We start from the raw sequence: 16,874 nt of genomic DNA on the forward strand, positions 1-16,874 counted from the left end.
AAGACTTCTGAATTTATTATCCGTTTATCTGACAAAGGCGTGCCTTTCCTATAGGATAAACGTCTGGTATTTGCAAATTCAAGTAAGTGCTTAAGTTATAGATTCCATTATTTCATAGTAGGTTATAGCTGGGGCATAAGAAGATTCGACGACGGTAAGCAAGTGACTTCTACAACATTTTTCCTGTTCCATATTTAGCAGCAAAGCATGTATATTTTTTAAAAGTAATCAATTAAATAATCGTTTTTGGTACATTCAAAAGGATTTCCATTGAAATAAACAAATGTTAATATGCTTACAGTTTTCAGTCAATTAAAATATTTCGAAAACGCTGAAAGAACGTCTTTTTGTGACACCACTAGCGTGTCCTTTGCATAGTAAATACCACTATTAAGGACAACTATGACCATTACTTTGCCTATGAGGTGAGGCGTAGTAGCCCATGCTTCAAATTGGAATTCTAGCATCAAAAGAAAGAAGGGTTGTTTTGGCACAAACTCATTGCGTCCCATGGATAATGTTTAATAAGAGGCATCGTATCCAATTCACTAATCATTGTAATTTAACAAACGTGTAAACAACTAATTTCAAAAAGCAAAAGTTTGGGTCAAATTAAAATAGAACCAACTTTGGTGAGGGCTGCTGTTTTATCTGAGGGAAGTCTAAATTCTACTATGTATAACTTACGGCACCGTATTGTTTTGTATAAGAAAAACCTTTGACCGATATTCTGCATATATTCTCAAAGTAATTTGTTATGAAATTCTGACAGAGCGAAAGTATGTTGAAACAACAGAATTGGATCAGAGTGGAGTTGTTTACGAACGGTAACTACTGGAGGAACAAGAATTATTTGCGAATTGAGCCACACCAAGAAGATTTAGTATACTGAGGGAAACCGAACAACTCAAGTGTTGTATCCGACGTCTTTACCTTCGGGATAATAATGTTGCTTAATCGTTGCTGTATCGACATCTCTTCTTCTGAGCGCCGGAATGTTCCGGTGTAACGAATGGAGTTCCCGATCGCATAGGACCGGAAATGAATCTTCGTCGTCGGGAGGGCGCGGAATCGGTGTACTTCTATCTGGAAAAGAAAATAGACTGATAAAAATGTTAGACTGGTTTATAAAAATTTGTACTAATAAACATTTGTTAAGTAACTGAAATAATATAAGCTGAAAATAGAACGCGTTCTAGAATGGATTTAAAATGCTGATAAACATCAATTCCCATTGTTTCTATAATTTATTCCCAGGAGAGATCTCTCATAGTGCTGCACTAAGGATTCTCTTCTTTTACAACTCGTATTGAAAGGAAGCAATCCATATTACATACATTATTTACAAATTAAATTTACAGCCTACCAAAATTATATAAAATCGGTTTTGAAAATAAAAACATCTGTCAAAAAGTTTAATTTTGTTGACCTGTGTTATCACTATTAATAATCTACTTTGTACAGTATTAATCTATAAAATAAGCTGTCCCAGCTATTAGACAATTTTTACAACAAAACCTATAGGGCAAAATTTGATGTTGCAGAAAAACGAACGTTAAACGTTATTTTAAAAAATGTTAATGAATATTTGCGCTTCGATTAGAACATTTTAACGGCCGCGTCCGCCTTTTAAACTGATTAATAATGGAGTATTTGTTAACCCGTCAATCAAAGTGGGCAGCGTGTCCAAAAACATGCTCGGAATCGTTAGACGTCACTCGTATTTACAGTGTTGTCCAGAGAGTGTAAAAAAATTGCTAGATAAGATCTCTTAGAAGACGGGTTACTTGGTGAAAAAACATCTTTGTATTTTCAGGAGCAACACGCACGATTTGAGTCTTGTAGGTCGTCATTTGTTACAATTTTTTCATTTCTATTGGTGTCTAGTCGATTATTGGGTTTTGCTCCACATAGTTTTGTTAAGGTTTAATTTAAGTACACTTTTCTCACTAGCTCACTGAACTTTCTCCAAAAGATGCTATAATCCATCCATACTGCCAACAAGCATGACAGTGTCTTCGGCCTATTTAATATTCTTCATTACTTTTCCATTCACCTTGATGCATTCTCTACTTTCGCTTAATTTTGGAAAAAAAAAAAACGAAATAAGCAACGAGATCGGCATTTAGACATTTTTACTTTATACCCATCCGTTAAAAAGGAGATCTAGATATTCAAAGGAATTTCAGGCTCCTACTTTCGGAAAAGTGATTGAAAAGTCCTCAAAAGCCGTTTATCGATGTTTTTTGAAGGGAAAAAAAATCTGAGCGACTCGCAGTTTGTTTCGTGAAAATTTCAATTTCAATGGCGACCTTACTAAAGCCATCCATTGTGTACTCTTAAATAAATTGGAATTCTATGGAATTGCCCAAAAATTAATCGAAACGTATCTTGATGAGTTTGCAGTACGTTGAGTGTGATGTGTCGAGTGACACACTACAGTACACCACAGGGTTCGGTTCTTGGACCGTTGCTCTTCATCATTTATATATATGATCTGTCCCTGTCTGCCCCTAGTACGAGCTTTATCTCGTTCGCGGATTCACTGCTGTTTTGTCAATTACTAAGCATCGTGGAATGCTGAAAACGTTGCTGCAACAATGATTTTCTGAAGATAATTTACTTTCTCCTGTAGCAAACTGAGGACTTCCTACATCGACATAACATTATTTTTCTTTAACCTTCTGGGATTTGTTATCCATAGAAGTCAGACCACGATCGGTCAAATTGACAAAGTTTGTGCGAGACTATCCCGGTGTGTGTTCTTATTGAAGCATCTTAGCTATTGGCTGATGCCCTCAGAGTAGAGCTTACTTTGGGCTGTTGTGATATAGTGCTTTGGGGAGGGTTATCTCTTTTACATAAGGTGTGCCGAAATTAGTTAGTTTTCTAGTTAGTTTTCATTAATATTTTCGAAAATCTGATCCTAAAATTATACATATCAAATTTTCATTAGAGGGTGCACACTTGATTATATATTCTAGCATACTAACTTTATTTATTGAGCAAAAATTGAAAAGAGCTTGAAACAGAATTGATAATGACACGCATTCTCCATATTACTATTAAACATCGCAGCAAATAAAAAAATTTTGTTTCACCCTGTAACTTAAATCACTGTGTTTTGCGAATTTAGGTAGCACGGTGGAAGCTTTGACGAGATATTTACTATTTGCCGACTGAAAATTCGATTTGTCATAGTATTCTCACCTAAGCCGTCCTTATGGTTATCTTTTGATGTTGTAGTATTTCGTATCACTTATTCTACTTCGTCAGTTTAGTGTTCCGAATTTTTGTCAGAAAACGTCTCCGTGTCTTAGGTGATCTAGACAACAGAAGTGAGTTCTATCTTAAATATATTCTTCTTCTATCTATCTTCTTTCTATCTTTAGGCGTTTCTCTCTCTCTCTCTTTCTCTCTCTTTACGAGAGTACTCCGATTGAGATTGTTGCGGTCTAGCAAGCCATCTTGCCTTGCTCACTGTCATCCCCAACGTCGTACGGTACCCGGTTAGCAGCGATTCACCACAATTTGAGTCCGTAGTTTCACTTTCCAGGGTTTGCAGAGGGATCAGCCCCGCGACCAACCGATTGAACAAGGAAAAGTACCTCTAGGGGAATAAAAAGACAGTTTGCGAATCTTTTTGATTGTCAGTCAGTTACTGTCTGGTTCAACCGGATTTAATTTCGTTTTCAACAATTAAGATATGATCTAGATTTAGGTGAATATTATTGGCCAATCGTGGTACTCGCGCTATTTTTCAGAAATGCTATAAGCTGTCACATGTTGTAAAGTCGCACCGGTTGTATTATATTATCAATATTATTGTATTAAACGTTAATTGAACCTCATTAACCGTTTTATTATCCACTGCATAACGTAATCTCCAGTTCCGGCGGAGATTTTTAGTGGTTTTTTAATCTCAGCTTACTTAAAGAGAAGTGCGTGTGAGTGATAAAACACTGTTAAACGAATAAACCGATGACCCACCCCGACTCCACTAGTTAGGTCGGTGCATACTTCTACGTTAGTAACAACTCAAAAGTTACGTAACAATAAGATTGCTATTTTGTTGTCAGTTTAACATTTATGGTGTTTTTTGTTCATATGGTGTATGAATTTTTTTTTAATTTGGTTAGCGAATTAAAATATGTCTATTTTATTTACGATTATTGCAATGGTAATACACACATGATTACGAAAGACGGTTTCCACAAAGACCACTACCGCAGATACCAACCAATATATTCTCTTATAGATTGTTCCACAAATTTTGAGACACCCTATATATATGTAAAAATGCGTGTGTCAATCGAGAATCACCGCGACTACAATGCCAGGAAACTTGATATGATCAATCTTTGTTCGTTTTGGTTAGATTGAAGACTTCGCAATCTATTAAAATTAATATAAAGTTACGTATAAAATCTTCTTTTCGAACAATTTAAAATAAAAATGAAATACGTTTTTAGTTCAATACAAAGTTTGTGCAATTTACCTACATTATAATAGTTCTTGGTTACTTGTTAATATTTGTTGTTTTGTATGTACCATTTGTTCTATAAGTTATTTGAATGGTTAATAAAGTTGTACTCTATTCTATGAAGTAATAATTGCGAATACTCTTTATAAACCAAATTAAATTACCTTATCGACCAAAAATTTCCAAAATATTTCATATTTTCAATTATTTACTCTTACTAAAAATGTCCTTTGATATCTTCGGGCACGCCGCACTGCGAAGCAATAGAAAAATCCACTTTGGAGCACAAACACGCTCGAGATCACACAGGCGCGCAATCGTAAGTAAGAATACGAAATTTTGCTTGATATCTGCTCCGAATATGTTACTACGGCGTCAGATTTGGGAACTGAATGGCTCTTCCGATCCACAAAAGCAAGTTTCATAAATTTTTTATTCGAGCGTTTCGGAAAGAGCCCACTTGTATATTTATAAATCGTACCTACGACGTGCGTGCGCGCAGGAAAACATTTGTTTCGACGCGTTTTTTCTTTTTATCGAGTTTCAATTGAGAGTAAACGAGATGTATTATTTATTGAGCCGTGTGCGGCAGAAAACGTCTAAAGGGAGAAATAACGAGATAAAAACCGCCACCGAAGACTAATCAAAATTGCTTACGGTGCACATTCTGTAATTACGCGGCGAATAAGAATGCCAACGACAAAAGGGCTCGGCTCCGGGAATAATTCTTGAAAATTTTACCGATATCCTTTGTGTTCCGTAGCTTGCGGTTCGCCTTTAACTTTTATTGAAGAGGATAAAATAGGTTTTCGAAATCTCGTCGCATGCGACCCGTACCCTTGTAATGAACCTTTCACATGTTTAATGATCGCGGCGTTACGGACAAATATACAGGGTGTTATTTAATAAGGGTCCGTGATTTGACACGGTGAGGTCTAAACTTCTTCGTTTTTCTTAACTGCCCGGCAAAAATTTCCGCCCCCCTAAAAAATAACGTTATCATTTTTCAACCGTGGTCAGTCCTTGCATGAGATGCAAATTTTTAAATCAAACGCTGATAATTTTACTATATTTTTGTTGGCTGAGTATGTGGTTTTAGTTACATGTTTGACAGTGACAGTAATGGAATAGTTTCTTCAGTTATCGTCATGGTTGTGAACTGCTGCAGACGTAGGTCGAATTGTTGCCTTAATTGCCAATATGCCAATATGTCTGAATGTTAGCAGATGATTGATTATTTTTTAGGGCTTATGCCTTGTTTTCTGCTTCCAAACTTTTTCAAGTTGCGTTGCTGGTAGATTCTATTATGGCGAAATGAGTTTTCGGTTTCTGCCACACTTATGGAGAAAAAAAATTAAAATATTTTTTCGGTCTCTATATTTATCTATATAAAGGATGCTTGAAATGCAATTCTCATTTTTTACGATACAACTCTCCATTCTTCTTCTCATAGACTGTGTTAAACTCTAGAAGTGTTCGTAAGACTTTTTCACAATTCGTTTAGTCTCATTCAGCTTGTAGTTGGGTGCACTAGTTTTTAATTATAGTCACTTTGAGTTTGTATTTTGACTGCACAAATCTTATTGATCTTCCACATATAGCTTTAAATTCCATACTCTAACCTATACTTGTCGATATTAATTTATTTCTAGCCTTAATTCCAGCCTCTCATTATATTCCGTGGGAAAAAGCTTATTACAAAAAATGTTTTTATAGAAATGTAGCGCAACTTAGCTAAAGTATTAAGTAAGTAGTATTTTATATTTTATTGCTATTCGTTTTTCCCAGACTCAAATAATATCAGAATAATTATCTTCATATGTTTTATTTCCACATATTATTATTATTGCAACTTTGTAAGGCCATGCTTAGAGAGATAACACAGTCTTGCACCTCTCTGTTAGGTACTTTAAACCCAGAGTATAGAAACTTTTAGCAATGGTTCATAATACTTTTCTGTAGTCTTTATTTGAAAACGAAAGTGAAAATTAGAAAATAAAAATTTTTTTTTGAAGAATAATTTTCAATATTAATTTTGCATATAGTTTCTTTATGAAATATCAAGCTCAATGAGCATAAAAACTCGTTGGACAACAAAAGCAAAGAATTTCATATTTCTCTATAGTTTACTACTCCATCAATTTTTGAATAGTAAAATTTTATACGCAGACTTGTTTGCGACAGAACAAAGGCTTTGACGAAAAGCTTTGCATAGCAATGGGATTGGTGTTGGGACAAAAGAAGTTTTAAAAGTTTCTTGAACCTCCGTTACGTTTTTATTGACAGTTATAACTCATATATATGAATATTATACATACATTTTTCTGTTACTATATCTCTTAAACGTTCGTGTTTTGTCAGAAGAATAAAATAGTTTCACAACGCTCTATTTGTTTATGTATTATTGGCGCAACGTACCAGATGACTGGAATACAAACGCTGGAGCGCCAAGAACATTCACCGAAATTCGTAAATGTGTTATTTTTATTGATAATGAAAACTGCTTCTTGTGGTCTCCTAAAGTTCTTCTAAATGCGCATTCAGCATTTTTTTATATTATCGATTTTTAATATGACATGTTCTTCCGAACAAATTCTCAATAGCCTTTAATCAGGATGGTATAAAAGTCCTATCTGCAAAAATTTGCTTAAAAACGCCGAAGTATTTCTTTCTTTGTGATATCGTATCCTACTAGACTGGAATTTGAAATTCCTTTGTGAACAACCATGAGGTCGTGTAAAACGTATAACTTTAGATCAAGCTTTTCTTAACTTTTAAAGGTAATTGAAATTTGCTTTTTACTTTTTACAAAACTTCTGGATTCCTCCTGCGTCGGTTTTTGTTGAGTCGAACTTACTAACGTTTCGCCAATCATCCTGTTGACTTCTTCAGTCAGTCAAGCTCTGAGGAAGACAACGCATCAAAATTTTTCATACAGAATAATGTAATGTAATATTTTTTTATTTTTAATATAAGTACAATTTATAAATATAAAAAAATATATATTTGACATATTTTTTATTTCAAAGAATTTGTTTTAGTAGATGTTTGTCATTTTTTTAAATATTGTGAAAAGCTTCATAACAAATTGTCATATTATATTTGACACATCAAATGGCTTCCAAAGTATGTTTCGATACTTAATTTTGATTTTTGTGATGTCGACACTTGATTTACTGTAGAAAAAACGGGTTCAGTCGCAGCGTTAGTTACAGGGGAAGAGAGTACATATTCCACAATTTTTAATACATTATTGTATGGAACATAGTTTGTTTCCAAATGATAAAACATTTCTATCCATTTGTTTTCCACTGTGGTTTTTTCTGATGAACAATATTTAAGCTTTTCTGTTACTATTTATTAATTTTTGAGAAATATAATCAAATGATTTTTGCACATCATTCCAATCAAGTTCTGGTTTTAATGTAACCTAACAAATATCTTTGCAGTTCCTATAAAACTAAAGACATGTTTCATGATATCTTGAAGATTTATTGCACCGTGCTCTTCGAACACTGTGTGAGTGTTCGAAGTGTTTTCGGAGCGCGAGCATTGAAGATGGCAAGTGAGATTTTGGCGAAACGTCTGCAGGATTCCAGTCGGAGTTCAACAAGCGAACGGATGATATCCCGGAATATAGTGTCAGCTGTTTGAATAGCGCTATGTATTATATGCGCTGCATACCCAGTACCAATAATATATTGATTCAGATCTTTCGTTAATTTATAAAAAATATTATTTGTATTATTTGTACCTCCCTTCTCCTCCAAAATTTGTATTGGTGTTGTCTGCTCAATATGCAATAGTTTTTTGTTTTAAATTATTTTTTCCCAAAATATCAATAATGGAACTGAAAATTATTTCAGAAGTTTTATCTGGCAAAGAAATAAAATCTAAAATTCCAGTTTTATTTTGTTACATTATATTATATATTATATTTATTCTTATTATTATCGGAAATAATTTAATTTTTTTATTATTAGATGCGTCAGAATATATGTATACAAAACTATTTTTTTTTAAATTTTTATTTAGTTCTGAAATTGCATATAGGGAAAGCACATTACATGCCATTGCCTCGGGCCTTGTTCTAGCACAGGCAATTTTTTTTATTATATAGCTTTCTGCATAGCATAGATCTGAACGAATGATTGTAATTAGTCCTTCTGCCAATGTTATTCTTTTCTTCATCTCTGTAAGTTGTTTTTCGAAAAAATCCAGCATTTTGGAAGATCATGCAGCAATATTTAAACATCTTTTATGTTTCTGTGTCTCCAAATGCTTTGAAATATCATTCTTCCCGTCGTGCAAAATACTAAATTCACCATTACATGTCACATTTTACTAGAGAAATTCACTTCTTAAACCATAGTTATAGATTATTATATATAAAAAAAACACGCAAGTAACAATTAGATTTTTTTAAATCTTAAAGTATATAATTATATGTTTTGAATCTTAAAGATAAATTCAAATTTTAAATTAATTTGTGATTATCTAACTGTTCTTTAGTAAACTACAATATTATATGACTATGAGAATTTAAAAAATACTAAAATGTGATAAGTACATACAGTACAAATATTCGTTTCACATTGGCACAATTTCGGTGAATTAATTTGCACCAAATGTAATTTAGATAAACATATTTTATTGTTGTGTATAACGAAATTAGTTTGATTTGCAAAATTTTATTGTTATATTTCTTTATAAAATTTCTTTTAAGGTTAAGGTCGTTGCTATACCTTTTGCCATCAATATAAAATATGAAAACTACGAGTATTTTAAGCTAAGTTTTATTATTATATTATATTATATTTAAAATTTATGTATTTATGAAATTTATAAATAAATTACTTACCCTAATTTTCTATGGTAAATAGCAGATTTGTAATATTTATTTGTTCAATTAGCTTGCTAGCACGCAGTACATACACGAAGTGTGTCATCTGAGAGACAAACACAATGTAACTGGTAGTCGGCGCAGTCCGTAGGATTCTTAAAACGCAAAACAAATTGTAGGATTCTTAGAACGCAAAACAAGGATTTTCAAAAGCGGGACATTTGGTTACCTTGGATATAAATGAAGCAATGTGTTGCCACTTTCGTCTAGAAAATAGTCTAAATTGGAAAATGTTTCGGAGCGATTATGCTTTCAAAGTAAATGCTGACAGACGAGCCATTTTGTATAATGCCATTGGTCTCATTTGCAGATTCCGGTTCTGGAGGCTCGAATAAAATTTCCACTGTCGTTTTTTATTTTATTTAAATCGTTTTCCGAGGATCGTTAAAAGTAATTTCACCTCGTCGCCGGTTCTGACTTCCCAACCATTAAACTTTTTATGTTCGACACTTTGCTCAGGCCTCCTTTTTCGGGTTTTCCCGTTCACCGCCGCGGAAAACTTCTTCGGGACATTAATTTAGTTTTGCGCTAATCGATTGTTTAAAGTGCAATTGACATGGTCTGAGTAACGGAGCCAGAAAGCTGTTTGCGGAATATTTACGAGAAAACTATTTTCCCACACGGAGAGAGAAAGAGAGAGATTGCTTGCCGACGGTTGAATAGAATTTTTATCGGGTTGTCATGTGCCATGGGGGGGGGGGGGGGGGTAATTCGACGAAGTGCCAGAAATGAGTTCCGTCTGAGTTTAGGAATTAAATTGAAATACTGGAGTATCGGAAACAAATAAACCAATTTCCGGGGGCGTATTGTGAGTTGCAGTTATTCGCTGCGGAAATTAAGTTTTTGACAAGCACCAACGCTTAATGTTTGACGCAGTTTAAGAGGGAAGGCGTTACGATTAACCCACGGGCCAATGAAAATGGCGAGCGCGAAGAAGATGAAGAAAACATGATATATTTTGAGCTGCTGATATTGATAAGGTGAGTTCCTTTTAGCTATTTTGCATTTTGTTGGGTTCTTGGCGAGCGTGATTGGAAATAGAATTCATTTTGTACAAGCTAGTAAAGGTGGCCGCTTTTTTTGCTATTGACACTTGTAATTTGAGTAGTTGTTTACGTTATAGTACTGTACAGTCCGCAGTCTCAAACTTAACAACCTGCGACGCGCACATGATACAATAGTATTCGCGGCTGCAATACAAGGCTTGCAAAAGCTAATGGACAAAGCTTCAGAGACAAGTATCCAATATGGACTTGGTAAAACGAAACTAATGATAATAAGTAAAAAAGAAATCAATGGAGTAAAGATATACATAAACCAAACAAGAATCCAAAGAGTCTCACAATATAATTACCTGGGAACTATAATTAATGAGTCGTGGGACAATTCTCAAGAGATCCGGCGCAGAATTGGAAAGGCTAAAAGTGGTTTTTTAACTATGGGTCAAGTATTCAAAAGCCATAACCTGTCACTGGAAATTAGGAAAAGACTCCTAAAGGAGTATGTGTACTCGGATCTTCTGTACGGTATGGAGACATGGACCTTGTTCAGTCAAACTCCCTTCCTCTTGACTAAGCATTTAAGCAGCGTCTGGATTTCGCAAATAGTTACTTCAATACATAGACAACAACAGGCTTATATGGCTTTTTAGAATGGGGTTTGTTAGGACAGTCTCGCTGAAGTTTCCAGCAGTAGTACCCCATCTTCCTTGGTAGCGATTTATCATTATTTTAAGGTTCTGATGGAATCTTCTTCCCTATCCTTCCCTAAAATCACCAAAGTATTCTGGAGAGTGATATAGGTGACTGTGGAAGTAGTGAGCTTGAACACTCAAGTTACAACCGAGAATATTAAAATTTAAAAGCACAGTTTCTACTAATTCTACGTAATTCTCTGCTTTATGATATAAAGTGAGCACCAAGCATTTGATTTAGTCTCATTCAATGATGTGGTGAAGTGGCGATTTAAGGATCACCAAATATACCAGTTTTGACAAGTATCAAAAACAATATCTATCTCGATTTGAAGCGTCCACGAATTGCTTAACCGGCCCCAGATTGATAGAAAAGGAAGGCAGGAACATTTATGACATCTATGGAAAGCCAATTTCTGGTAACGTAGTGCCCATTTTTAGCTCGGCTGAGTGCATTCAGGCAAACCCATAAGAATTGTCTTATATTGTTTCACCATGTCAGGTTATTTCCCTAAGCGAAAAAAGGCACCAGCCCCTTATTTTTTAGAGATTAGTAGATTATTTTGTTTTAATTTGCGCGCAAGTAATTCAATTCCTTTAAAAGGTTCAGGTCTCCTAAAAGATCGTTCAGTTTCCAATTCACTTTCTTATTCTGATGTTTTTTGAACTTTCATTGGGCTGGTGACAATTACACGTATATATGCGTTAAACAAAAATGTGCTTTTAAGTAGGAAGTATATTTTTATTTCTTTATTTTTGTTCTATGGCAGAATTAATATCGATTAACCTGTATCTCAAAAACTAGAGCTGATTAAAAACGTCTAAAATCAGTTGTTGGATTTCCTGCACAGCATTTTTTTTTCATTTTGTTACCCTTTGTAATCCAATCAAATGTCGACACAAAAACGAAAACTAAAAGAGAGAAATGGAGGTTGATATAGAGCGGGTGCTTAATAACATAAACTAATTATCATAAATATCATTAATTTGTTCTCACCGAGCTGTCATATTGGCAGGAATGGCCTATTAATATTTTTGCTATGAATGATGGTTCCAGAACAAATCCAAATGCCTGATTGCATTTCCCCTCATACGATTTATTGGCAAATCACTCAAATCGAAATTAAATTTATTTATTTTTGAAATCAGTTTTGCTGTATTTCGATTCAAATTGTCGTTTCGCGTTTTACCTAAAAGTTGGAGGCCGTATTTTTGAATCTTCCTAATGCCGTCCTCTTTATGCATTATAAAAATATTTCACCGCGCGGCTGGCAAATCCCCGAAAGGCATTTTTCACTGTCTCGCTCACTGGCTTAGGATGCCATTTCGGCAAAATACCGTAAACAGTCGGCACGAAAAAATGTGACGTATATATTTTCCTTATTACGCGTAAAAGGTTTTCTTCGGACCGCTATTTGTCCTATCACTTCATCCGTAATGATTTTCCGGATACCCTCTCCGTTATGGTGGTTTTTAAGTAATCTTTTTTCCCACTTATTCTAATTTCTCAAAAGCCAAAAAAAAATATTTCTTATCCAAACGAAGTTTTTTTCAATGTCAATAGAGTAAAACTTCCAAGTTAGTCCCCGAAAAACCATGGTAGCCGAGTAAGTACCCAATTTTCTAAATAATTTATTAATAAGATGACGCCATCTATTGTAAATCAATGAAAAATGTATAGAATAGTATATTATGCAACAAGTGCGGTAAACGGCATTTGACTCTCGAGCTCATTTGACACGAGCGGAGCGCAGCGGACCGAATTTTTAATAAACGAATGAGTTAAAAAGTTTACCGAACGTGTTGCATATTATACTTTTCCTACAACCGTTACTTTTTGGGTACATCTTCGCAAGACAACACGAATACTGACATGGCTGTCAGAATTGACAAACGTCAAAATCCAAAGCGTGGGAAATATCTCCGAAAACATCCGATTGCTCCCAAAGCCGTGCGGTAAAATCCCGGAAATATCCGAAGTGGCTCGGATTCGTGGGAAACGAATCTGATGTGCTAAAGTGATGCTTCCTACACGCTAGATCGATGGATAATTAGGTATCTTACAGACGGGAGTAGAAAAAGACATTAGACTGAAGATGTTCAAAATGCAGCTTGTGGTTATTAATAACCAAACCACAAGCAATAATATTTTTGACATGAATATTCTCGATATGTAAGAATTCATGGTATTTGTTTATTTTCGTAGAGCTTTCGATTCTGTCACAACTTCATGTGGCACAAGCTTCAAAATTTTTTACCGAGCAAATGTATACGACAATACTTTTTATAAAACTTCTGGATTCCCCCTGCGTCGGTTTTTCTTGAATCGAACTAACTAGCGTTTCGCCAATCATCCTTCAGAGCTTGACTGAAACTGGGTCGCATTTTACTCTGTACCTGCTTTTATATTGTTTGACATCGTCTCGGATGACTGATTCCCATATTGGTGACAGATAAAGACCTGAGTCGCGGTTAAGATTGTTAGGATGCTTATAGATTTCTATAGACTCTCGGATTTTTCGTTGGTAGAAGAATTGATTACATGCAAGAATATTGAGTTTTATCGAATAAAATTTTATGTCCGGTTGCGAGGAATCCAGAAGTTTTATAAAAAGTATTACAGCAGTCCCTGGAAATTTCTTTGAAAAACTATAGGAGAATGTTTCTTAAATCCTAAATTCTCCACAATAATGACTTTGAAATCACAATTTTCCATATACTGTTTCTTTGAGTATGATAATCGCATAGATTGAGATAAATAATTTTTTTATAATATTTTGAATTTTAGCGATAATTTCTCTCTTCACGCAATTTAGATGAACTTCGATTACCGAATAATTATTACTGAAATTTGCTTTGTATGTAATCTCCATGAAAATGGAACTAATTCATTTTTTCTCCTCTTTGGAGGTTAAACGTAACCTGTTTAAAATTGTGGAGTTTTTTGAGAACAACTGTATAGTCTTACACCTAGAGCAGGAGTGGATATCTGCGGAGGGGTGATATATATTCTAAAATTTAGGTCGTTTCTACTAAATCAATAATTTTTTTTGGTTTCCTCGTCGATTTTTGAGAAACTTAAAAGATAGGTTATACAAAAAGGCTCAATATAACAATAGGCAATTAAAAAATAGACATACATCAATAATAATTCAAAAAAATATGTGTTTTTTTATTAAGGCAGTTGGAGAGCGGCTTTAGGATCCACTAGCAAAGAAATCGTCAACGAACATTCGACAAGAAACAAGTTTACTCGTAAAATTCCCAGAGGATCTTTAATTTCGTCAATTTAACCGGGAACGGCTACCCGGTAAATTAACAGGATTTTATTTAGACGACGGGGTATTTACTTTCGCGCAAATCTCCTCCTGGAACTTCGTTACCATCTCCCCAAACAAAACGAACGCATAACTAAAAGCAGATGAAGCGGAAACGCAAATTGGATTCATTTAACTTGTAAACTTGATAAAGAACAAAGAAGTTAACGATTTTTTTGTCCTCGAGGCCTATCGCTTGAAATTTTTTTGAGCTTTTCTGTCCAAGAATTATATTTATTGTTCAGTTGTGCTTTCGGTCAAATAACAGGACCTGACTAGATATTCCTGCCATGTTTTAAAAGTACATAGTTGTTATAATTTCATAAATAAGCAAGTGTATGTTTAAAAATGCAGAAAGGTAGCCTTTGAAAAAAAAAACAATTTTAACTTAAGAAAAAACAGCAAAAATAAATTCTTTCGAATTCATTTAAAATAAAAATTATTTAAGTGTAAATCAGTCCAAAAGCCTGCTGCATGGTGGTATCGTTTATCCGATTATGGTGTATTTGTTAAACTGTGTTTTCAGCTATGGTTTTACATTATGTATATGTTATTTGTCATAGTGTTATCAATTTAAAGGAATTATAACTCCATGATAAATAAATTTACTAAATTACCATTCCAGACGAACTTATATAATAAACAAATGAATTCTAAAATAGATTCTCTGTAAAAGAAACTTACAATAGACAAAACTAACATGTCATGTAGCAGACCAAGTGTCTGCATTGTGAATGTAGTGAATTCTAAATATCAAGCCACAAATGAAGTTGATGGCATTTGTGATGTCAAGTACGCTGGATACAATAATTACATTCCATAATGCAACACGGAAGAGAAAATTGGTCATTAATATATTTAGATCAGACACGGTTATATATCCATGACCTCAGCAAAAAAGGATGGAATGGATAAAACAGTACCAAAAGAGGACCTCAGAATTTCAAAAGCGTATAATTTAAGGTTAAGATTATGTCTCTGATAAGAAAGTCAGAGACAAAGCGACACCGACAGGTGCTATCAGTCTCTTATGGGAATCAAGAATTTCGATTTTATACGCCATATATAGGGTGATATACAGTGGATGGCAAGTTCAAGGTTTATGATGAATGAGACGGACCTTTCAAAAAATTTGGTCGTTTCTCAAAAGTAGCATTAACTTTGATATTTTAAATGGGACATGGGTTTCGTCATAAATAACTTTCAGGTTTTGAGTAATGTTTTCTTTTCTTTAACTATTGTTCAAAACGTATTACATCTTTATTACAGTCACATTTAAATTCGGAGAGAGCTGGCATTTTGGCTATAGCTTACGTAGTTTTCATTCAATAGTTTTATGTAGTCCAATCTGTAATCCACAGGGGTGCTCAAAATGTGGTATTATACCGGTGGAAACAAAAATAATGAAAACTTTATTTTTTTAAATGGAACTCCATTTAAGTATTCTGGAAGACAATTTAATATAAAAAGGATGGTGACTATCTTAACTAACGGAAAATCCAATAATACGGAGAACGTCTCATTAAAAAAGTCATAGTTGATTCTACTTTTTCGAAGAAGCATTCCTAAATATACATTTTACCGGTAGATCTTCCTCGCTTATCTAAACGACCAAATTTTCAGAACTGCATAGGTCTTTAGAAGATCACGTTATTATAAACCGATATAACTAATGTTTGGGTTTTCAAACAAATTATGTGGTATTCTCAAGAGAGAAGACCAAAATTCCCGATTACAAATATAGTAATGGGAAAAAAAGGAGGCACAGAGGTGGAAACTAAAGAAATCTTTGGACAACTTGGCAAAAGGGGTTGAAGGGTGTGTCAAACGGCAGCCAGTGGCGAAAGAGTAAATTATGCAATACGCCACTGTAATCACGATTGTGACACGAGCGAATCGCAAGAAAGTGAGTGTTTAATAAACCAGTGACTATAATTTTTTAGGACCATTGGCTTTGGGGTTCATTTTTGCACAACAGCACTAATACCTTCACCGAGTGACGTGTGAAGTCATCATCAGAACTACCATCCCAAAACCTACGGAATGTGTTCGATAGCTCGAAAAGCTGTGAACAAAGCTGACGTTTCAAAGTGACACTTAACACTTAACCGGTGCGGAATTGGGTATTCTAGCGGAAGTTGAAAGAAAGGTTTATTTAAATAATTCGTGTACTATACCTCAACAGTTTTAGCAGAGCATCGAGCTATACGAGTGTCAATTAGTCAATTAAATCTTATTATGCATGAATGAGCATTTCTGAAACGGTTTTTATTTTTTAATTTGGTTTGCTAAATATCTTTAGATCTAGACTCATTTACTACATTTCTCCATAAATATTTCATACCAGATGCGTAAATATGCACATTTCATTTCCAATTAACGAAAGTACGCTTAAAATTTTCCGGTATTCGGTAAATTAGGTACAACCTTGATGCGTTATTAACGTCATAATGCTGCAGATATAACTGAGGTTCATTT

The 16,874-nt window shown here is 34.3% G+C and overlaps 1 protein-coding gene across 2 annotated transcripts in view; it reads right to left on the bottom strand.

Moving 5' to 3' along the window:
- LOC132699800 (monocarboxylate transporter 2-like) overlaps positions 1–16,874 on the bottom strand; it is a 201,375-nt gene that overhangs the window by 25,614 nt on the left and 158,887 nt on the right. For both annotated transcript variants that reach the window (XM_060666697.1, XM_060666695.1), the window contains one exon: positions 934–1,086. In XM_060666697.1, the coding sequence (XP_060522680.1) occupies positions 934–1,086 (153 nt within the window). The remainder of the gene's footprint in view (positions 1–933; positions 1,087–16,874) is intronic.

This window comes from Cylas formicarius, unplaced genomic scaffold (genome assembly GCF_029955315.1).
Source record: "Cylas formicarius isolate icCylForm1 unplaced genomic scaffold, icCylForm1.1 PGA_scaffold_3__17_contigs__length_32017465, whole genome shotgun sequence".
Classification (NCBI taxonomy): Eukaryota; Metazoa; Arthropoda; class Insecta; order Coleoptera; family Brentidae; genus Cylas; species Cylas formicarius.